Source organism: Eumetopias jubatus, unplaced genomic scaffold (genome assembly GCF_037043125.1).
Source record: "Eumetopias jubatus isolate StellerSeaLion01/CBP00866 unplaced genomic scaffold, mEumJub1_p1.0 scaffold_13, whole genome shotgun sequence".
NCBI lineage: Eukaryota > Metazoa > Chordata > Mammalia > Carnivora > Otariidae > Eumetopias > Eumetopias jubatus.
This window is the reverse complement of record NW_028274819.1, coordinates 53,974,362-53,996,430: the sequence shown is the minus strand read 5'-3', so window position 1 is coordinate 53,996,430 and position 22,069 is coordinate 53,974,362. Positions and strand designations below refer to the sequence as shown.

The following is a 22,069-nucleotide window of genomic DNA, read 5'->3' as shown; positions in this document are numbered from 1 at the left end:
TCAGCTTTAGAAGCTTATACCTAAAACGTAATTAGAGACAACACTTCAAAGACCCCCCCCCCCGGCATAGAGTAGGTACAGAATTTGGGGACAGGTGATCCTTGTGTAAAACAAAGAGCTGGTGGCCCTTGAAGTGGATGACCTGAGGATGGGCATGTTCCCCATAGTGGGGAATTGGGGAAAGGTATTCCCAGGGACCTTCTCTCATCCTGCACGGGTTTTCTCTGGGTCTTCACTCTCGTATCTGTGGGACCTACCAAGATTTGGGTGGAGGAGGCTGGGGGCTGGGTGGGAAAGCTGTCCAATCCACCTCAGGTGAGCTGCAGGGGCAGAAAGCTTCTCTCTTCTGTTCTAGAAAGGATCCTGTGTTGGTTTTCCCACAGTGTGAAGGCCCGAGGCTGAATCTGCTGAGGGTCAGGTCTGTGGCCAGTTGCAGACTGAGTCTAGGTAGTTTACCTGGTGAAGAAAAGGAAGAGGGGGGATGGGGAGGCTGAGAGAGTGTGGAGGTCACTCGGTTACTCCTGATCTCCTGATCCTGACATTCATCACATACACACACTCTGTGCCAAGGGTGCTGGGGACCAAAGGGTCACACTGGGTGGTGGTGGGCTGGGGAACTGGGGGAGGGGAGAGGCAGGCCGGGCCCTGAAGGTACAGGGCAGGGTTGTGTGGCCAAGTCAGGATAGAGGGATCTGGGCTGCAGCGACCCTCCCCCTCAGCAGCCTGGCCTGGCCTCCACCACAATCCTACCGGCCCTTGGGCACTCCCGCTGTGGGTCTCAGCTCTCCGAAGGCTCTTTCTCTCAGCTCTGTTCCTCCTCTATCTGTCCCTGTCCTTGTCTCTCTGAGACCGCCCCTCTGTGTATGTGTGTCTCCCTGTCCCTGCCCTGTTTTGTCTCCTCTCTCTCCTGATCTCCGTCTCAGTCCTTGTTTCCATCTATGTATCACCCCGGGGCCTTCTCTGTCTCCATGCCTGCCTCACTCTCTTTCTCGGTCCCCCTCTTATCCTTGTCTCCTCTGTCTCTGCCTTGTCCCCATCTCCATCCCTGCCTTTCTCTTGCACGAGCTTCAGCTTTGTCTACATCTCTATCGCTGTGGGCCCACTTGCCCCTGTCTCCAATCTCTCTCGCGTCCATGTCTCATCCTTGTCTCCATCTGTGTACCTGTATCTCTCTTGTCTCTTTCTCCATCACTGTTTCTGTCCCTTTCTCCCCCCGTGTCCTCTCTTCATCCACGTCCCCATCCCAGGCTCCGTCTCTTCCTTGTCCGTGTCTCCATCCCCCTCCTGGACCGCCTCCGTGGTCCCCGGTGGGATAGGACCTCGCTGGGGGCGGGGCCGAGGGGCTGGATCAGAATAACTCGGTTATCAGGACGAATTGAATTAACTTCTTCACCGGAGCGCCGCGAGGCCTGTCTCCCCTCCCTTCTGCGGGGCCGCAGGTGGGGAGGCCAAGGAAACGGGTTGGGACCCTCCAGCCTGGCACTGTGCGTAGAGAGCGAAGGTCTGATCGGGATTGGGGCGGGATGAGGACTGTAAGGATGGGGCCCCACACTGCCCCGCCCTGCACCTCGGGAGCCCAAGGAGGGCGGCGGGGACCCTTTGGAGTGGGGGTCTGGGGTAGCTGGGGGTGGGGCCTGGGCTGTCCAGGCCCCGCCCCGCGGAGCTTGCCCGCTCCGCCCCCTCCGCGGGGTCCTGAGCGTTAAAAGGCGCGCGGGTCTGGCCAGGCGGCACTTGCACTGCACCCGGGCGGAGGGCGGCCACGACGGGGCGGGCGGACTCACGGGCGCTCAGAGCCGGCCTCGGGTCCTCGGCGCCAGGCGCTCGAACCCTCAACCCGACCCCCACCCGGCCGGGGACCCCGACCCCGACCCGGCCCGGCCCGGCCCCCGACCCCGACCCCCGGGCCGATGGACTACTCCTACCTCAATTCGTACGACTCGTGCGTGGCCGCCATGGAGGCGTCCGCCTACGGCGACTTCGGCGCCTGCAGCCAGCCCGGCGGCTTCCAATACAGCCCCCTGCGACCCGCCTTCCCCGCGGCTGGTCCGCCCTGCCCCGCGCTCGGCTCCTCCAACTGCGCGCTCGGCGCTCTACGCGACCACCAGCCAGCGCCTTACTCGGCAGGTGAGCCCAGCCCCGGCCCAACCCTCCCTCCAAATCCTGCGGAAACCCCAGCCCCTGCCCTATTTGGCAAGTGATTGCGACTGTCCCCCACAGCCGCCACCATCCTTGCCCTCCAACACCCGAGGGATCCCCAGCCTCCCTGTAAGACGGGCCTCCCGTAGGCAGAGTTGAGCCCCACCCTCTCATCTTTCCCCTTCTCGTGCTCTTCGGGTCAGGGAAATAGATCCCTGGCCCAGCCCCAGGCCCCTCACCAGGTCCTCCCTTCCCCACCTGCAAAGACTGACCACCAAATCTCTCCATCTCCGTATCCTTGGAAGATGCTCCCGGCTCAGTCCAATCAGATCTCCATCCTTATCCCCACCCCACTTCATGTCTGACCCCAACAAGGGCTCCTGCAGCAGCTGAGCTGCCCAGATGGAAACCTTCCTAGAGCCCCAGCACCATCAAGCCCCTCCTGCCCAGTTTTGGACCCATCCTGCCTGTGCCCAGACCCTCTTGCACCACTGAAACCTCCTCCCTTACTGGACGAAAAGAGTGTCCAGGTCATTAAGCCACTTTCATTCCCCTCTCCCAGCTAGAGTCCTACAGAACCCAGAAGCAGTCTCCCAGTACCTCCAAGCCTCTTGATCTAAGTCCCAATCTGAACCCTCAACCTCATGGAGCCTCTCCAGCCATCTCCATCTCTCCGGTTAGAGTCCAGGCTGCCCCACCCAATCTCCTTATCATCTTCTTTCCTGGGAAGACCACTGGGACCCAAATAGAATATTGGGGCCTAGGAGGTGGGAAGGGATGGTGAGATGGGGACCTGGATTTGGAGAAATGAAAACCAGCAAGGTGGAGCCAAAAACTGGAAAGGCGATGGGGAGATTGGGTACTCTGGGCCAGATGAGGATGTGGATTGGGGAGATAGGGTCAGGAAATGGGGATATGGGCCCCACAGAGATGGAGAAATGAGAACAGGTATAGAGAGGTGTGAGCAAAGATGGGAAGACTGGGGGCCCTGGAAGAAATGGGGACCCAGGGTTGGGGAGATGGAGATAATAACTATGTGATGGGGACAGGAATTATGGGACATGGGGACCAAGGAAGATTAGCAAGAGATGAGGAAGATGGGGCTAGGAATGGAGTGTTGCAGACAAGGATTAGGGGGAGATAGAGAACTAGGGATGTAGGACAAAGATGAAGGATATTAGGGACCCCTGAAGAATATGGAGACTTAAGCAGGGGTTGGAGACAGGGATGAGGAGATATTGTCAGAAACACTGTCTGTAGGGCAGCGGGGACTGGGATGGGGTAAAAGAGACAAGGATGGGAAGAGAATGAGGGAGAGCAGTGGGGCTGGCTGTGGGGGAGTCGGGTCAAGAGAGAGGTGCCTGGAAGGAAGAAGAAGGGCAAAGAGATGGTATAGGAACCTGGGTGGGGGAAAATAAGGACCCTTTTCAATGGGCACAAAGAAAAGAATGGTCCAGGAGGGAAAGCTGAAGAGAGATGTGGATGGAGAAAGATGAGGAAGAGGAGAGGACACCTGGAAGAGAATGGGTTGTGAGATGGGGCTGAGGAAATGAGGCCTGGGAGGAGAGAGATGGCAAGGTCGAGGGGGCTAAGTCCCTACATGGCAGAAAGTACATGGCAGGGCTCACAGTGAACCCAGGCCAGGGAGTCTCAGTCGCCCAGGCGGGGACCAGAACTGGTTACTGGGAAGACTCATGATGATGATGAGACCTGGCAACCAAGGCTAGGGTGGACAGAGCAGGGCCTGAAACCAAGCGGGCAGGTTGACCAAGGTAGAAGCACACCAAAGCAGAGGTCGCAGGTGCAGGTGGACTGGAGGGAGGTGAGGGAACACGGGGAGGACCGGGGACAGGTCTTGACCTGAGGATCAGATCCTGATTCCCTCGCTGCTGCTCTTGGGCCCCAGATCTCCCTGCGCCCTGTCCGCCTTCACTCCTGCCGGCTCCACTGAGCGACAGGGAAGACGCTCAGTTAGAGACTGAGCGAAGGAAGCCGAGGGGCTGGGTCAGGGGCGGGGGACCGCGAGCGATCTCAGGGGCAGGACACAGCGGGCTGAGCTCGGCCCCTCACGCCTCCACTCTCGTCGCTCCCCCCTCCTGCACACACCCCTAGTGCCCTACAAGTTCTTCCCGGAGCCGTCGGGCCTGCACGAGAAGCGCAAGCAGCGGCGCATCCGCACCACGTTCACCAGCGCACAGCTCAAGGAGCTGGAGCGCGTCTTCGCAGAGACTCACTACCCCGACATTTACACACGCGAGGAACTGGCGCTCAAGATCGACCTCACTGAGGCTCGCGTGCAGGTGCGTGTTTGCGTGTGTGTGCAGGAGTGTGCGCGTGGAGGAGGGTGGGAGGTTAGTGCCCGATACCTGGGGGCCGCGGGACAGAGGGGCCTCAGTCGGGTGGCAGGCAGGTGCAGCTTGGAGGCAAAAAGCTGGGGCTAGGGGCCAGGGCGCAGTCTGGGGGTGGTTGGGCAGGAGAGGATGGGCAACCTGGGGAGGCAACGGGGCCAAGACTTGGCAGACCTGAGGCCCTCAGGAGAACTGAGTTCTTCAGCCCCACGATTTCCCCCTGGGTCTCCTTAGTAGGGCCAGGCATGTAGAGGGATGCCTGGGAATTCTGGAAGGAGGCCGAGTGGGTAGAGTGGGAGCCAGGCAGACGAATCCGGGAAAGCCAGCGAGCGCCTCCATGTCCCCTCCCCAGCTCTGCTGCTGTGAATTCTCTGAGTCCGAAACCCAGGGCTCTGGGCCGGCTCAGGGCTCAGGAGGGCCCGCCCAGATGGACTCTGTTGTCTCTCTTACAAATCCAAGTACAGATGTTCAGCTGGTCCGCCTTCACTGGAGACCCTGAACAGAAGGTTTCCTCTAGTGCCCGAACCCGTTCTCCACCGCCGTGAGACACTCCAGGTGGAAATTCCTGGAGCTTCTTGTAGGAAGGAATCGGGGGCAGGGCTTTGGGTGATGAGGGAGCGAAGGCGGAGTCCCCTCCAGGAGACCAAGAACTCTGGAGGCAGCGGGGTCCGCGGGTGAGCAGTTCCCAAGGGGAAGACCTGGAGGAAGGGGCAAGTGGAGGCGAGGAGATGAGCAGAGAAGCAAGGAGGGCTACGAGCCTAGTGGTGGAGGGCCGGGGGGCCGACGCTCAGAAAGCTGGTGATAATCCTGATCCGGCCCTTCCCGACTGAGGGCTCACCCGCGTCTTGCGGCCTCGGCCTGACCGGCCCCTGTGCCCGCAGGTCTGGTTCCAGAACCGCCGGGCCAAGTTCCGCAAACAGGAGCGTGCGGCCAGCGCCAAGGGTGCGGCGGGCGCGGCGGGAGCCAAAAAGGGCGAGGCGCGCTGCTCGTCCGAGGACGACGACTCCAAGGAGTCCACGTGCAGCCCCACGCCCGACAGCACCGCGTCGCTGCCGCCGCCGCCCGCCCCCGGCCTGGCCAGCCCGCGTCTGAGCCCCAGCCCGCTGCCTGCCGCCCTGGGCTCCGGGCCCGGCCCTGGCCCCGGGCCACAGCCGCTCAAGGGCCCATTGTGGGCGGGCGTGGCGGGCGGCGGGGGCGGCGGGCCGGGCGCGGGCGCGGCGGAGCTGCTTAAAGCCTGGCAGCCGGCGGAACCCGGGCCCGGGCCCTTCTCCGGGGTTCTGTCCTCCTTCCACCGGAAGCCTGGCCCGGCCCTGAAGACCAATCTCTTCTAGCCACCGGACTCTGGAGGCTCCGGGCCTGCCCCCAGAGACGCCCCTGCCCCTCCAGGACGTGACAGAGCCCCTCCCCATTTGGGCGCCCGCCTGGAAGTGCCCATCTGTCCCCACCCCCTACCGTGTCTGACCCCTAGGTGTGCCCTCCCCAGCTTTGGAGACCAAGTCAGGACCTCTCGTCCTCACCTGCCCCTCCCAGCAGAGCGGGGTACTTTTCACTGGGACCTCCCCCCTTCCAGCTTGGCTTTCTTTGGAACCCGGATCAAATAACTGTGCTGGAACGTGAGGGTCCTCAAGTACAGTAACAGCCTGGCTCCCTCCCCTGGCTCTGCAGCTGGCTGGGTCACTCCTCACCTTAGCGACCAGCCTGCTGCCCCAGAACCTCGGGTCCACCAGTACTGGTCCTCCTTGGGATAATAAGCCGCCTGAAGGGTCGCACTGCCAATTTATCCCCTCCCATTCCCAGCCGGTCTGGCACAGAGGTTAGGCCTGTTCAGAGCAGTGGGGCTGGCCAGGGCATCGGGACAGAGGGGTTTCTCCTCTTTCCTGATTATTATTTTTGGGGGGGAGGGTTGTTGTTGTTCTTTTCCTTTGAAAAACTTGTAATTTATTGAGGTGAGTTTTGCTCAATCCAAATAAAACTTAATTTATTGAAGACATCACGCTGGCAACCCTTCTGAGTACCCAGGATGGGGATAGGCTGCCTGCAAGAACCCGACCCGCTTGCAACCAGCAAGGTACCCACTGCAGCCCCACATCCGCAACCCAAGGTGGTATAGACCAGGTGACAGTGAGAACTAAGCAAACTAGCACTTTATGGCCCAGATCCTTCTCCCCACCCCCACCAGCCCCAATAACATTAAAAGTGCCCGCCCTCCCTAAACCCACGCAGAAAGCCTTAAATAAACCCCAGCCCGGTCCTTGGGCTATTCCTTCATTTCCGGACGGACACCCCCATAGTGGGGGCTGGGAGAGGTCCTAGCTGAGCCCCTCCCCCTGTGGTTCAGGCCAGGTGGAAGGCAGCAGAAACAGCGGTTAAAGTGGGGACCCAGGCGTAGCCAAATGGACGACCCTACGGGCACCCCTGGGGCTGGGAGTAGGGTTCCAGAAAAGGAGGTCAGCACCAGAACAACCGAAGTCCTTGGTAATCACGGCAACTGACCTCTGAAGCCCTGGGGCAGGTGCGGGGCAGGATGCCCTAATTAGGGCATTCCAAACGATTGGGCAGTGGGGAACGCAGATCCCCAATAAATAGCCAGAGAGGTACTGCCCCACCCCTCATAACTTTTCAACTTCGGAGCTATGGCTGGGCCTTAGTGGAGGGGTAGGGGTGCCGAGTTCGCAGCTTCGCAGTGCCACCGCTATCACTTGCTGAGCTGCAGGGTGTCCAAAAGGAGGCGCTTGTGAGCCGGGTCCTGCACCCCAGCCTCCTCCAGGTCCTCCTCGGTGATGTCGCTGTAGGGGTAAGAGAGGCTGGGAGATTGGCGAAGTGGTCTCGAGGGCCCGTAGCTCCGCCCCCGGGGCCAGCCCCACCCCATCCGCCTCCAGCCCCGCCCCCACCTGAGAAACTCCAGGTCGTCCCAGCCATTGTGCACCAGGCCCTCCTCATAGCGCTCCAAACCGATGGCCCGCAGCCAGGCGCCCATGCCCGCCTCGCCCAGCCCGCTGGCCCGCCCGCCCTGCGGGCACGGAGCCTGAAGGAATAGGGCGTGTCAGGGGGAGCACTGGAGGTACCCGCACAGAGAAGCACCCGCAGACAGCCACATTCTACTACATGCTTTAGGGGAAGAGGCAAGAACTGGGGCCGATTCAGGTGTCCCCCCCAACTCCCCAGTGCCCAGCTCAGGGCAGAAGGGACACCACTGAGTGTTGAATGGTGAAGTAAAAGGATACCACTGTCCATAGGCAAGCACACACCTCAGGTACACACAGATAGCCACCCTTGGTCCACACACCTCCTCTGCCAGGTCCTCCTGGATGCTCTCTCGGATGCGAGGCGGAGGGAAGCTGAGAGGCCGGCCATAGTCCGAGGGCAGTCCCCGGGGCGGCTGCAGCTCCAGGGGGCCTGGCAGAAGTACCGAGCGGCCAGGCCCAGCAGGGGCATAGTCCACCTCACTCAGCGTCTTGGCCATCTGCAGCACGGAGCAGGAGCGGTCGTCCCCACTGGCTACCTCCCCCAGGAAAGTGCTGGTAGGTGAGGGGCCTGGGGGCAGCGGGGGTCTTGGATGGGCCTTGGGAGGTGGTGGGCCACGGGCCTCACCCCCGCTGCGGCCCCGGACCACTGGCCCTGGCAGAGGATCCAGGCTGGGGGGCAGGAAGATGGCCGAGTCTGGCAGTGGTGGGGGTGGAAAGTCTGGAGGGGGCAGTGTGCCCCCAGACTCCTCATCTGATGAGCTCCCCTCTCCCACACGGGGGGGCCGGTGGCGCCCAAGCTGTGGAGCAGGCACTGTGATGGCCACTTTGTTCTTGGTGGCTGGCGGGACAGGGGCCCTGGCAGGCGAGGGTGGCTCCGGGGGCAGCAGCTGGTGGGGGACCCCTTCAAGGACGTAGTAGGCAGGGTTATTGAAGCTGTTCTTGGGTGGGGGGGCTGCCACCCCTTCCGGCTCTGGAGCCCCCTCTGCCTTCAACCTGGGTTTGGGAGCAGGATAATGAAGTCAGGACCCAGATACCAAAGAGAAGGCAATGGGTGCAGTGGAAGGAGAACTGGACTGGGGAGTCAGGACGGTGGGCCCCCGGTCCTACAACTGCATGTGACCTTGAGCACATCACTTTCCCTCGCTGGCCCTTGCTGTCTTCACCTCTAAAATCCAGGAGACACGATCGCTGAATAGATAATCCCTGAACTTCCTTGCCTGACTTGCTAAGATTCTCAGATCTTTCTTTCGTGACTTTGTGAAACCTGAGCTTAAATCAGGGAAAACAGGTGCCAGAAGGCAGGGCAATAAAGACCTTAATGCGAATGACCAGCCAGATCTTGTGAAAGCCTCTGGAGGCATCTGAGGCCAATCTACTGAGAAGTCTCACCCAGGGATTCAGGTTAGTTTTACTCAAGCCTGAAGATAAAACCAAGGTGACTGATAATAGGTGAAGGTGAGTGAAAAAGCACCAAACCGCAGCTAGGAGCTTTTATTTAAGTTCAAGCGACACTTGGATATAATTAGAAAGTAAGCCTCACTTTCCCCGAGTATGAGCCACAGAACACTAGTTCCCCAGGGTATTAATAGTTACTGTGTGGAAAAGAAGTTTCCTGGCCCATTAAGTTTGGGAAACTATATTCAACAGAGTTGAAAAAGGGTTTCCTTCCTGTTCAGATGCTCAGAGCTTTTGCGAATACTAATGTGCACTGGGACTGTGTAAGAAAAGAATCTAGCCAGAACCATTTCCCAAACTCATTTGACCACAAACACGTTTCCAATGGGGCATCTTGTAGGACAGTGTTCCATAGAATGCACCAGAGGAAATCCCATGCTGAGGCCAAACAGAAAGCTCAAACTAAATCTGTTTACATGGAGGGAACTGTTGCAGAAAATAACTTCTAATTCTATTTTTTAAGGCAGAACCGGGAGGAAAGAATGACTGTGCTCCCGTGGACTCAGAGCCACGCCTCAGGGAGGTCTGGCTATGGCCAGAGTGCCCATAGGTATAGAGCCCCGGCACCCCCAGCCATGGGGCTTGAGATTACTCAAGCAGCAAATGGTCCCCAGGCTGGCCCTGAGAGCCAAGCACAGCAATAGATGAAGTGGGGGGTATAACAGCTTCCTTCTCTCACCTGGAGGTCAAGGGCTCCTCCCGGGGGGCAGATCGAGGCGGGGCTGGGGGCCTCCCAGTTGGTGGTGGTTTTTCTGGTTCTTCGAATAACTTGGACAGTGGGTAGGAGGCCTCTGCAGGGGCTGGTTTGCGGTTCCCTGACCTGCCAGGGGTGTACAGGGGTGAGATGAGGTAGAGGCTGACCCAAAGCCCCCAGGCACCCCTTCATGGGACCCCCAGCACAGTCCCAGCTCACCTGGGATCCTGGCTGCCTCGAGACACAGAAGGGACTTTGCTCTTTGCTCCTGCCTCATCCTTATCAATGCTGATCCACTCTGGAAGAAAAAGAAGACTCAGAGGGGACCTGGGGTTCTGGACCACAGATACCCACTGGGCCTACCAGGCCTTTTCCAGCTACTCCTCAATGCAGGCTCACTTCCAGCCATGGCTGCATAATTTCCAAATATTTCAGAGATTCTAACAAGCCCTCTCCCCACCCCGGTCCACCCCTCCTAGACGTGCCCACACCACCCCATCTTATGCCCCATATCCCTCCCAAAGGAGCCCCCACCGTAGAGTCGCTCACGGGTGCCCAGGCGCTCTGTGGGCACCCGCACCTTCATGGAACCACGGATGTTGCCTGTCTCCTCGCCGCGGTGGGACAGGAAGGTCAGGAACTGCTGGGCCGTGCTGCCAATCATGGACTTGAGTGCCACCACACACTCCCCTGAAGGGAAGATGGGGCAGACCAGCAGATTGCCAAACCTTTCTAGAGCTCTGCTTGGCTGTCCATGCCTTTTGGCACCCCTCCGCGCCCTCACCATAGGATTCGTAGCCATCCATGGACTTGACCGTGAGCAGGAGGTGCTGGTCCTGAAGGTACTCGATATCAGCCAGAATTGGCTTGAGCTGGGAACCAGAGAGGCCCAGTGAAGAACAAAGCCCCAAGCACCCCCTCCTGCCCCTGACACCACTCACCCCTACCCTCAGACTGGTCCATGCTCACTCCCACTTAAGGAGAGATCCCAAGCCTTAATGTAGAAGACACAGCCCCGCATGGGTCTCTCATAACATTTAACAGCATTGTCATTCATCTTCTACATCCTCAATGGCCAACACAGGACCTGACATTTAGCAAGGGCTCGAAAAGTATTTATGAACGGATGAATGAACCTGCAACTTGGTCCCACATCCCCCAACTAAAGCAGGGTGCCCTCACCCTTACTCATGCCCAGCCCCACTATGCATAGGCACAGGCACACTCGTGCATGCACAAACCACATGTGCTCTGCCACACCTCTCCCTATGCCCTCACCTATAGGCCCAGGCCCTGCCAAAAGCCTCACCGTGGGTAGCTGGCGTGAAGACCACTGCACCTTGAGGAAGTTGATGTTGTCACTGCTCTGGGCATCATTTTCGAAGCTCTTCTTGTACTCTGGGGAGAGGGAGGGGATACCCACCTGAGTGCCACCTCCTGGCTTCCCTTCTTCCCCCTATCCTGGGGGCCGACCGCTCTGGGCACCTCGGGCTCCGCAGCCCTCTTGGCCACACCCAGCCCCGGGCCTGCCTCTGACCTTCCAGGCAGGTGGAATAGAACTCAATGAAGAACTTGGTGCGGCTGGCTGTCTTCACAATGGCCTCGATGCTCTCAAACTCAATGTAGGCCTGGTCCGAAGTCTTTGAGAGCCCTGAGGGGCAAAGGGAGGAAGGCGGTCAGGACGGCTGCAAGGGTGGCAGGAGGAACAGGACAGACACTGAGCCCTGGGACAGGAAATCAGGGGCCCTGGCAGAGGAGGAGGGATGGCCAGGAGGGGCCTCCCTAATCCCAAGCAACCAATGGGGAGACCGCAAAGCCCAGGCCCTGGACCAGGCAAACAGATAACCCAAGGATGAGAGACCACCTAGGAAGGGGGTTGGGGGACCAGAACCCCTGCAGGGACTGTCTGCCAACAACCCTCCACACTACCAGGCACACTCAGGGGTATCCACACGGCTCCAGACAAATACAGATATCCGTGTGCTTTTATATTCACAGATAGGCACACACGCACGGGCACGCACCTTTCACGGTGCCCCGGGCACACAGACAGCCTCAAACAGTACATATTCAGAAACAGTTTTGCACATACATGTCCACACGCAAACACACACACACACACAGATATAGTCAAACCTATACACATCCCAGGCCACCCCCTGTGCCCACCCACCCACAAGCACATCCAGAACAGTCACCTTTCTTGGAGATGAACTGAGAGGTTACTCCAACCTCAAATGTCCCAAACACGGGGGAGTGGTCGCTGGTGACGATGTCATCCGTGCAACCTGGGATAGGAATGGGAGCTCAGGGGGCAAGCTCTTTCCTCTCAGCTCCCAGTTCCCAAAGCTAGGGCAGAATCGGCCTGTGGCCACCCAGGACTGCCCATCACCCTGTCCAGGAGACTCTGACCATAGGAATTGCAGATGATGTGGGTCTCAGGGTAGGACTTCCAAAGAATCCGGTCACACCACGAAGGCACATTGGTCCGGACCTGGGGCAGGCGATGTCAGCATGGTCAGGGCCAACAGCCAGGGTTGCTCAGCATGAGCCCCACTGCAGAGCTGCAGAGCTGATGAGGCCCTACACTCCCAGCACCCCAGGCCCCGGCACCCATCTCCCTTCTTGGGTCCTCACAACACCCAGGATCACCCACCCCTAAGGCCTCAGAGGGGCCACCAAAGCTGGAGTAGTAACTGCCCAGACCTTGACCAGACAGGCACTCTTGATTCACTGCAGCCCAAAGGAATCTCCCAAGGCCCCCCTGCCCGTTCCCCTCGCTCACCCCAGTTGGCTTCTGCTTATGCCAGGCATACGTGTCCCGGGAGCCCCGCTCGTAGCGGTAAGTGGGCGGGAAGGAGATCTCTTCCTCACCTAGGGAAGGCAGGGAACAAGCGGGGCTCAGGGCCCTGAACACCCAGGCATATCATAGAGGCCCCAGCCCTCGGAGACCTGCCAGGTCCACACTCACTGAACCGAAGGAAGACCTTGTGCTTCTCGCGTTCCAAATTAAGCTGGTCCACCCTGAGCAGGGGCTCAAACTCCTTCCTGCTGATGTAGTTCAGGATCTCCTGCAGTGAAGACGCAAGGGCTGGCCACTCCCTGTTGAGCCAGAGCCAGAAGTGGGAGCCCAACTGGCCCCCAGCCCAGCTTCCCTCGCAGCCACCCAGCAGCCCTGTTTGCACCTGGATATCCATGTCCAGGCGGTAGTTGAGGTCCCCAAACCAGAAGAGGTGAGTGAAACGCAGAGAGATGTCAAAGGCACTGAGCTGCCGATCGCCCAGCGAGAGCAGCCGCAGGATGTCCAGGTAGTTCTGGTTCCGCCTAGGGGGCGGGGTGGGAGGCCCAGGGTCAGGGGCCAGGGACTGGCAGGAAGGTAAGAAGTCTCTGGGGTCAGGGATGGGGTGTGGATCAGGGTCCCTGGGGACAGAGGAAAGAGCTGGGAACAAGATTGAGGTAGAGAAGTCTTGAGTTGGGACAAGGGAGAAGGCGGTGTCTGGGGACAGGGATGTAGGAGGGTCATGGATTGGGATATGGGAGAGGGGATAGGTCTCAGGGGAGGAGGGAATGAGGGTAAAGACTTGGAAAGGCGCCCCCTCACCGGGCGGTTTTCTCATTTCCTGAGGTGAGGTGGCAATTCACAAAGCCAAATGAGGTGCCATTGAACATGAAGGAGACTCCCACAGCTCCCTTGTTTCCTGTCAGGCCAAGCAAGAGAGGAGGGCCTGCGTCACCTTTGGAGGGCTCCCAACTCTCCCCTCTGCCCCTCGAAGCAGTGGTGGGAAGGTCCTCCCACTCCCCCCGCCCCGCCCCAGATGCTATGAGGCAGGCAGGCCTCTGAACGCATCCCCCCTTCCCAGGGGGCCACACAGGGCACACGCCGTCCATCTGGGTGGCCTGAGTCTCCGCATGTGTGAATAAAGCCCCTGCAGATCACAGGGGATCCCAAAGGTGGAGCTGAAAGCACCCGCAGATTCTGAGCAGAATCTCCGCTGAGGGAACGCTGGGCCACAAACCAAAAGGCCACCACGTACTAGCTGTGTGACCTTGGATAGGTCACTCAGCGACTCTGGGCCTCAGTGTTTTTGGGGTTTTTTTGAGGTTTATCATCTATGTAATGGAGATAATTATCCTGGCCCTGCCTTCCTGGTGGTGCTAGAAGACATTTAGAATATGAATATGTTTTACAGGGTTCAAAGTTCTATATATGAGAAAGCTGAGACCACCCAAAAAGGGGAGACTATGGGCTGGAGAGAAAGCAGAAGGTATGGACAGAGAGACCCTGCCCACCCCACTCACCCAGGGTGTTGGCAATGCCAGTCTTCACGCTGGATGTACTGACATGGCTGATTCGGTTCTCATGCTCTGGCTTGACCAGAACAGCTACCTTGATGTTCCACAGTGACTGCATGGCAATCTGGGGAGAGGGTTCGGGGTCACCCCTGCTCTGGGCTGGGGCACTGTCCACATGCTCCCCCAACACCCCTGCCTATACCATAGACTGTGCTGTCAGTCACAGGATAGAAAGGTCTGCTACCCCTTTTTCCTGAGGGGCCAGAGAGAAACATAGCATGTTCCCACAGCACGAAGCACTCGTTAGATCTCCTAAGGGATATGCCCGGGGGCCAGAGGGAAAGCCAGTCAAGTTGTGCTCCCCAGGGTCGCCATAAGGTCAAGCAGGATAGTTTGGGGTGGCGTCTGAGGAGGGGGGACTGGACAAGATGACCCCCCCTCACCGGGCGATAGTCCAGATCTGTGAGTTCCTTGAGGCCCCCGCGTAGCAGGTCCAGCCACTCGCGGTCGCCCACTGAGTTCTCCTGGGTCCCAAAGACATAGATGTCATGGGGTATGGTCACTGTGACCTCATCCAGGGTTTTCCCGAGACCCTTCGATGTGAACCAAGATGTCACGTTTTTCGGAGGTGGCACACTTCCTGGAGGAGAAGGGGATGGGGGGTGGTCAGGTCCCTGACCTGGGGCTATTCCTCTCTCCCCGCCCAGCCCCAACCTGGGCCTGACCCATGTTCCAGGTGCCTATGAAGACAGAGATCATGTCGGGCTCATCTTGCTTGGAGTGCTTGTTCTTCATGAGTTGCAGTAGCTGGCAGAAGGCCTCCCGCTTCTGGGGGGACAACAGCCAGTTAGGGGAGGTCCCTGGTAGGTGGCAGGTCCCACGAGGCGAGGGTCATGCCTGTCTGGTCCCCCATTCAAGCATATCACAGGTGCTCAATAACCGCTCACTGGATGGACCTTTGACTCCACCCTCAGACCACCCATTCTCAATACATACACTCTCTGCCCTGTCAGACCCAACTCCTACCAGGAGGGACGACCCACCTATATCATGTGTCTCCTCTCTTCCCACCCCACAGGGACCCCTGCAGCCCCCAGGGCCTAGCCCAGCAGGCTGCTCACCCGGGCACTGACAAAGATGAAGTCCTTGCGCTGTGTCCGATCCTTCTCCTTCTCAAACACGACACCCAGTTTGTTCTGGACACGCTGGGACTTAATGAGCTGGCGGACTAGAGAATGGAGTACGGTCTCACTGGCCCGGGCACTGAGGCCTGAAGGCCACCCTGCTCACTGCCCCTGGTCAGGCCCTGGCTCACTGCGGTCATGTGTGAAGGTCGTCCAGTCCTCCTGCGAGTCCCGCTGTCTCCGCAGCAGCACCAGCCGCCCGCCCTCCACATCCACGCTCAGCGTGAACTTCTGCGACTTCCCGATCTTGGTTAGGTCGCCCAGAGTCACATCCAGCTTCACCTGCAGGTCATGAGGTGGGGGGGAGGGGCGCCTGCTGGAAAGACCTCGGGCAGGGGACACCCCCTTCACCCCCAACGGCCCTTTGCCCCAGAAGGCCCCACCTGACACCCCTCCGTACCTCAAAGGCCTGCACGGGGATGGTCTTGGCCTTACGTATGGATGGCTGCAGCGGAGCTGGCGGGGCTGTGGAGCTCATGTCCTGCAGGGCCTTCAGGGCCTGGAGCGGGGAAGGGCAGGCAGGGTCAGGGGACATGCGGAGAGCTGGGGCCAGGAGGGGCATGGCTGATGCTGGGGTCAATGCTAAACTGTAGATTCAGGGTGGAGATCCATTAGGCTAGTGCAAATAGTCAGGGACTGGTAGGTGAGGTCCGAGGTCAGGAGTCAGGCTACCTTCTTCTGGATGCCTGACAGGAAGTCCTTTAACACGGACAGCTTCAGCACCAGGCTCTCCAGCTCCTGCTCCCCAGTCTGCGGTGGAGTCTGCACAGAGCCAGGATGAAGCTTGTACATGAGGCCAGCAAGCAGGAGGTCCCCCAGCCAGCCCCAGACACGAGCCCATTCCCCACAGGCCTCCCTGTAATCCCACCTGCTGCTGCAAAAGGCGGGTCACCATGGGAGAGCTCTGCTGGTCAAACACCTTGGACAGGATCTCCAGGCCCGACAGGACCTTGTCCACCTCACTAGGGGACACAACTGGTCAGAATGCCCCCTCCCCACCCCAAGTACAGGGCAGGGGGGGCTGAGTGGGTAGCTTCAGCCTCCACCGCGAGGATACAAGGCTTCGGGTGAGGAAAAGTCAGGAAACAACAGCTGGATCCCTGTTCAGGGCCAGAGATCAGAGGTATGGACATTTGTGCAACAAGGGGGCAGGTGAGGAGAGGCTGCACGCATGGGGCTGGGTGGCCCAGGTACCTGTGCAGCCTCCGGCATGAGGTGGCAAGGGTGCGGGTAAGGTGGGGCAGGTTGCTGGCTCCGCCTCGCACAGCCTCCAGGTCCAGTCCGTAGCTACCCTTCAGGTACTCGTGCGAGACAGTGCTCAGCCCATTGGGAGCACTTCAGGGAGGGGTTGAGAAGTCAGTGAAGCACCAGCTGACCCTGTGCCAGCACTCCCACCCTGTCCCTGGAGGAGATGGGGCTGGTAGTGATCAGAACACCATGGATCAGGGTGGCTGCCTCTGGGGGTGGAGCGGGGCCTTAGAAGGTCCCTCCCACTTTGATGAGGACACAGTTCTCAGAGGGGAAAGGGAATGCCGGCTCCATGTTGGGGGGTGGGAGGGTTGTGCTCTTACCTCTCAGCAGCTGGACTTGTGGGAGTCTCAGGGGCTGCTGGGAGGCTGCCGGGCCCCACGGGGGCAGAAACACTGGTGGAGCCAGAACGCGGGGGCAGCGGGGGCTTCTCATCCTCGCCATCTGTGGACAGGAGTCAGTGGGCCTCCCCTCCCCAGTGAAGTAGAGATACTCCCATGGAAGTGGGGGAAAGGGCCCTGGCATCATGGTCAGGAGCAGGGGGCTCTGGGGGAAGGCAGGTTGAGGAGGCGGGAAGGGAAGCAGCAGGTGGCGTCTGGGAAGGGGCAGGGAGGCACAGCGGCAGCACCTGAGACATCACGGTCATCAGGGGGGTCTGGCTCGCGCTCCCGCTCCACAGGCAGCAGCAGGGCACACACAAGGCCCTGGCTGGGCTGGGCGTACAGGCCGATGAGCTCGCCCAGGGTCTGGAAACGGCGCACGGGCACGCCCTGCGAGGTCTGAGAACCAGCAAGGGTGGCAAAAGGGTCAGCCAACTGATCCCAAGCCACAGGACGGAATCAAGGCCAGGACTCAGGGTCCAGGCTCCTACCTGCACGGCCAGGAAGTCTTCTCCATCAGGTAGAATTCGATATGTATGCACGTGCTTCTGATACCTGATGACAAAGCAAGGGTCAGAATCTGTCGCCCTCTGGCTGGGGTCTAAGCCCCAAGGCGTGCCTTCCTCCTGCTACTGGGCTCAGCCCTCAGCTCCCTCAGCTTGGTTTTCCTAAAACCTTTGCTCAGGCCGCACAGGGTGAATGAGGAGTCCAGTCCACTTGTCTCCTGCTAGTGTTGCCAACAAGAGCAGGAATGGCCGGCCTCCCCCCCGCCACCCCTCCACCCAGACCTACATAGGCTCCACACCCACCACAGGGCCCGGGAAGCAACAGGCAGCTCTTCTGTGGCCTCCACAGCTGTCTAAACAGCCCCTCTGGGCTGTGGTACCAGCTCTGGCCCCCTGCCAGAGTAAGCGTCCTCAGAAGCCTGGTTAACCTCTGTTTGCACACATAGGAGACGTGCTCACACACGTGTGCGCCTGCTGTCTGTGTTTACGTTGGTGTCTGGCTCTGCTGGAGTAGGCTGTGTCGGGGGCCGTTTTGTTAGGAAGTATGCAGGTACCCTGGCTTTCTTCCCACTTCCCCAGACACCAGGACATTGGGATTCCCCAAGAGGGCCCCCCTATGGGAAACCTAGGCCTCTAAGAGCCCCAAACCGAGGAGGGTGCTGACAGATGGCAGCAACAGCTGAGCAGGTGACAGCTGAGCCTGGCCTGGGCAGTGCAGGCCACACTCAATGGGGATGGAAGACTCCTTCTGCAGCCAAACTTCAGGTAGGCTTACTCAAGGGACTCCCCCCCCGGGCCCATGTGTGTGCTGGGCACCAGAGAGGACCCAATGCCCACTTGAGGGGACCCTACACCTTGGCCACAGTCCATCCCCTCCACTCAGGTAGGCCCCCTTCCGGAGCTCTTGCGGCTGCTGACGGGGCAACGTTCTGTGCAGGTGTCTGTGTGGGCACAACTCTGTGGGCTGTATTTACAACAATAAGAGCATCCCATTAACTGAGTTGTGTCTGTAGGACACCCTACAGGTGTGATCTCATTTAATCCTCACATTTTGATACAGATATTCTCCAGAAGAGGAAACAGGCTCAAAGAGGAAAAGCAATTTGACTCCAGTCGCGGGGTAAGTATAAGGCAGAGCTGGGACTTAAAGCCAGGGCAGAGGCCAGTGCCTGTCAGAGCAGGGGTGTGTCCTGAAATGTCACCCACGGACATGTGGGTATGTATACAGGTAAGCAAGTATGTTTCTGATTACCTACCCCCACGCTTCTATCCCATTTCTGACCCGCGCCCCCACCGCCGCCCGGCAGACCCAGGCTCTTAAGATTCAAGGAGTAGCCAGAGTCAGCTGGCAAAGCTGAAGCCCCCAATACAGACAGACCCTCACTCCACCCATCTCCCCTAGCTATGGAGCCAGGACTCTCCCCTCCTGGGACAATAATGTTCCTCCCCCAGACACAGGCCCAGCTGTCCCCCTCCCACTCAACAGCTGACCCAACACCTGCCTCCCTCCCCTCCCTAATGAGGGGGTATGCCCCAGAGGGGGTTGGGAGGCAAGACTCTAGGAGAGTTATCTGCCAAAGCAGTTTCTTGTTAGTCTCTCCTGGGCGTCAGACTTGGAGCATGAGCTGACACTTAGGGGACCCCCTCTTCTTCAGGTCCACTGCCCCGGTCAGAGCTTCTCGATCCCAGCACCACTCACGTTTTGGAATGCACAGTTCTTTGTTGTGAGGAACTGTCCTATGCACTGCAGGATGTTTAGCGGCATCTCTATGGCTTTTACCCACTAGATGCCAGTAGCACTATCCCAGCTGTGACAACCAAAAATGTCTCCACACATTGCCAAATGTCCGGGAGGGGTAAAATCAACCCCAAATGAGAACTACTGGCCCAGGCCAGTGCGCCCCCAAAGAAGTGAAGAGAGCAGAAGCGTAAGGGACACAAATATAGGGGTTTGGGAGGGTTCACAGGGCTAAGGGGGATATAATCAGACCCTAATGCCCACAGTAATCCACCTAGTATCAGACAATGGGGCACAGGAGACAGCTCAGGGAGATGACTCCAAACCCACCAAACTCACCCAGAACCACTGCCACACACAGCTGATGGCTACAGAGGCAGGACCAGACCCACTCAGAGAGCTGCCAAGTCTCACCCACGTTCAGCACCCATAGCTCAGGGCTACGGCGGCCAGGATCCCCAGGACCAGAGCACAGGCGCATGCTCATTGATTTATGAAATAATGACATGGCCCCATATAGCTTTGCCTCCCCCATCCTTCTCAACACCACCCTGCCCCTCAGCCCCAGACATCAACAGCCCCACAGGTCCCAACCTCAGTCCTGGGGGCATAGAAAGGACCCCTAAGGAAGCTGCTGGGCGTCCTCACAGATCCACTGGTCTCTCTGGCCCCAACTCCCTCCATGCCTACTGCTCAGACACCCCATCCCTGTATAAACAGAACTACACACAACCCTGGAATGCACATCCACACATCCTCACCCCTCCTAACCCCTTCTGCCTGAGGGTACCTGAGGGGGTCTGCCAGAGACTCCCTGCATTTTCCCCCCTTACAGCCACCCTGGCCAACAGGACCCCACATACTCTGCCCTCGACGCCCCAGAGAGTGTCCCCAGACACACAGCAGGAAGGAAGTGCCCCCTGCATCCTTCCTCAGCCCCGGCTTAAAGCCAAAGCCCCCACTGTTGGGGGCGCTGGCGTCCCACTGTCCCAGGCCCTCCGCACACACGCAAGGAACCTGGGGCCGCGCCCCCGCCCGCAGGGAGCCCCAGCCCCACTCACAGGACGCAGAGCGCGAAGGCTCCCGCCACGCTCTCGCTGTCTCGGACCAGGAAGCTGCCATCGCGGCCTGCCCGGGCCAGCAGCTCCTCGGCGGCAGCGCGGCTCAGGTCGCGGTGGTACCAGGCGGGGGCCGGGCTGCCCAGCGCGCCCCCGGGCCCCGCACCCCCCGGGACCGGCGCCCCGCACGCCGAGGCCATAGCGCGCGCAGGGCTCAGCGCCGCCCGCGCCCACCGCCCCGCGCCATCCGCCCCGGGACGCTCGGGGCCGAGGCTGGGGCCGGGCCCGGGGCCGGGGCCTGAGGATCCACGGACCGGACCTAGCCGGGGGTCGGGGGCTCCGCGCTCCGCCGGGCAGGCCGACTCGTTCGCCGCACCGCCGCCGCTGCCGCCGCCTGCAGCGCCGGCCTCAACTTGAAGAGAAAGAAAAGTTTGTTCAGAGGCGGCGGGGGAGGGGCAGGAGCACAGCGCAGAGCCGGGCCGCCGGCCCCCTCCCCCTCCGCTCGGCCCACGGCCCGACCGTCCCTACCCCCACCCTCTTCCCCGTGGGGATGATGGCCCCCGCATTCCCGCAGGACGCGGGACGCCCCAAACCCACAATGATCCTGCCCCGCCATCACCACTCCTAGGAGATCCAGACCCTCCCCCCAACAACGAAGGTCAAGTTCCCCCTACCCTTCTCCTGGACGTTTTGGGATCCCGGCCCCCTCTCCGGAGTTAGCCCCCTCCAACAATCGCAACGATATGATCCCCAATTCCCATAAACGTCTAATCCCACCCCAAATCTTTTCCATTCACCTCCCTTGCAGCCTCAAAGGGTCGGGTCGAATTCTCAAAACCCGCGAGGGATCCAAGAGGAACCTCTTCCCCGTCCTCGTTACCCGAGCGGCCCGACTCTCAACTCCCGTGAAATCCAGGCCCCTCTTCGACCTGAACCCCCAAACTGCACTGGGTCCAGCCCCCTACAAATCCCGCTGGGGGTAATCCCCTCCATAGAAACCTGATCTCCCACAAACCCTCAGACAAGGTCCAGTATCCTCGATTCCCCACGCACGTCCCTGGCAGCCCCTCGCAGCCGAGGCAAAGCCCTTCCCCCCCTCCCGGCCAAGTTCCCTGGCACCATCCCCCATACCCGCAGGCCCGGGCCTTGAGGGGTTCAGCAGCCCGAGATCAGGCGCCCCCCACTCCGCCACTGCCCTTCTAGAAGAAAGTTCCCTCCAACCCCTGGGCTCCCGACTTCTCCCCAGAGACGCAGCCGCCGCGCGCAGACCCCCACCTCCTGGGCCGCTCCGAAGCCCCCTTCCCGGGGGAAGCGGCCCTTGACTCTCAGCGGCCACTTAAGATGGCCATCCTCTGCCGCCGCACCCCCCCTCGCCTTCCGCCCCGCCCGCCGCTCCGCCCCCGCAGCTCTCGGCCGAGCCGGGGGTAGCACCCGCGCCCCGCCTTCCCCGGCCCCCCGTCTCGATCCCCCAGCCACTGACCCGCTGAGTGACCTCGGGCAAGTCACGACACCCCTCCGCGCCTCGCCTTCCCGCTCTGCAGAGTGGGGGCAGTGTTATGAGGGCAGACTCAATGGGACCGTGCTTGTAAAGCTCTCCGCACGGGGCCTGGCATCCAGTAACCCTCCAGAACAGCGGCTATTTTTATTATTAATTAAGGAGTAACGAAGGTGACAGCTGTGTAAACTGTAAAGCGCGGCGCCAGAACGAACGTGTATTATTAGTACCCGCCCCCGCCCCAGCTACTCCCTCCAAGACGACAAACTTGAGCCTTTGTGGGCGGGACGCCGACCCGGGAGCTCCCCAGAGCCCGTACGCTCGGACACCCCCCGGCGCCCAGGGTGGGAGGGGTACCGGTCGCCGGAAAGGGGGCGGGGCCCACAGAGGGTCTGGCCCGCCCCTTCCCCCCAAAAAAGACCTAGCCGGTGGCAGCGTCTCCCGGGAGTCCGCTTCCTGCCCCGCCCCTCCGCCCCTTGGCTCCTTAAAGGCGCAGGCTTCCAGCCTAGCTCCCGCAGCTGCCAACCCCTGGGCCGCCGTCGGCTGATCCCCTTTAACCTGGGAGAGA

At 60.1% G+C, this 22,069-nt stretch overlaps 2 protein-coding genes across 6 annotated transcripts; one reads left to right on the top strand and one right to left on the bottom strand.

The window, feature by feature from the left end:
* The first annotated feature begins 1,907 nt into the window (after window positions 1–1,907).
* On the top strand, window positions 1,908–6,339 carry PHOX2A (paired like homeobox 2A). Of its 3 annotated transcripts, none has more exons than XM_028115944.2 (3): window positions 1,908–2,124; window positions 4,249–4,436; window positions 5,366–6,339. In XM_028115944.2, the coding sequence occupies exons 1-3, from the start codon at window positions 1,908–1,910 to the stop codon at window positions 5,813–5,815; spliced, it is 855 nt and encodes a 284-aa protein (XP_027971745.1). In that variant the 3' UTR covers window positions 5,816–6,339. The 3 variants fall into 3 exon arrangements, with proteins under 3 accessions (XP_027971745.1, XP_087874176.1, XP_087874175.1); XM_088018050.1 differs by having other exon boundaries at window positions 4,249–4,437; window positions 5,343–6,339; XM_088018049.1 differs by having other exon boundaries at window positions 4,249–4,440; window positions 5,316–6,339.
* A 106-nt stretch (window positions 6,340–6,445) lies between these two features.
* Window positions 6,446–21,800, bottom strand: INPPL1 (inositol polyphosphate phosphatase like 1). Of its 3 annotated transcripts, XM_028115943.2 has the most exons (29): window positions 21,282–21,368; window positions 20,010–20,418; window positions 17,196–17,259; window positions 16,953–17,103; window positions 16,648–16,768; window positions 16,271–16,411; window positions 15,945–16,038; window positions 15,749–15,838; window positions 15,477–15,575; window positions 15,208–15,358; window positions 15,014–15,120; window positions 14,618–14,720; window positions 14,336–14,532; window positions 13,899–14,016; window positions 13,201–13,297; window positions 12,785–12,923; window positions 12,571–12,670; window positions 12,385–12,473; window positions 12,012–12,093; window positions 11,798–11,887; window positions 11,137–11,250; window positions 10,909–10,997; window positions 10,384–10,471; window positions 10,134–10,289; window positions 9,819–9,897; window positions 9,585–9,725; window positions 7,771–8,443; window positions 7,376–7,509; window positions 6,446–7,270 (listed from the first exon to the last, which is right to left on the bottom strand). In XM_028115943.2, exons 2-29 carry the CDS (start codon window positions 20,204–20,206, stop codon window positions 7,180–7,182), a joined length of 3,795 nt encoding a protein of 1,264 aa, XP_027971744.1. In that variant the 5' UTR covers window positions 20,207–20,418; window positions 21,282–21,368; the 3' UTR covers window positions 6,446–7,179. The 3 variants fall into 3 exon arrangements, with proteins under 3 accessions (XP_027971744.1, XP_087874174.1, XP_027971742.1); XM_088018048.1 differs by lacking the exon at window positions 21,282–21,368 and adding an exon at window positions 21,487–21,800 and having other exon boundaries at window positions 12,571–12,923; XM_028115941.2 differs by having other exon boundaries at window positions 12,571–12,923.
* Between the last annotated feature and the right edge of the window lie 269 nt (window positions 21,801–22,069).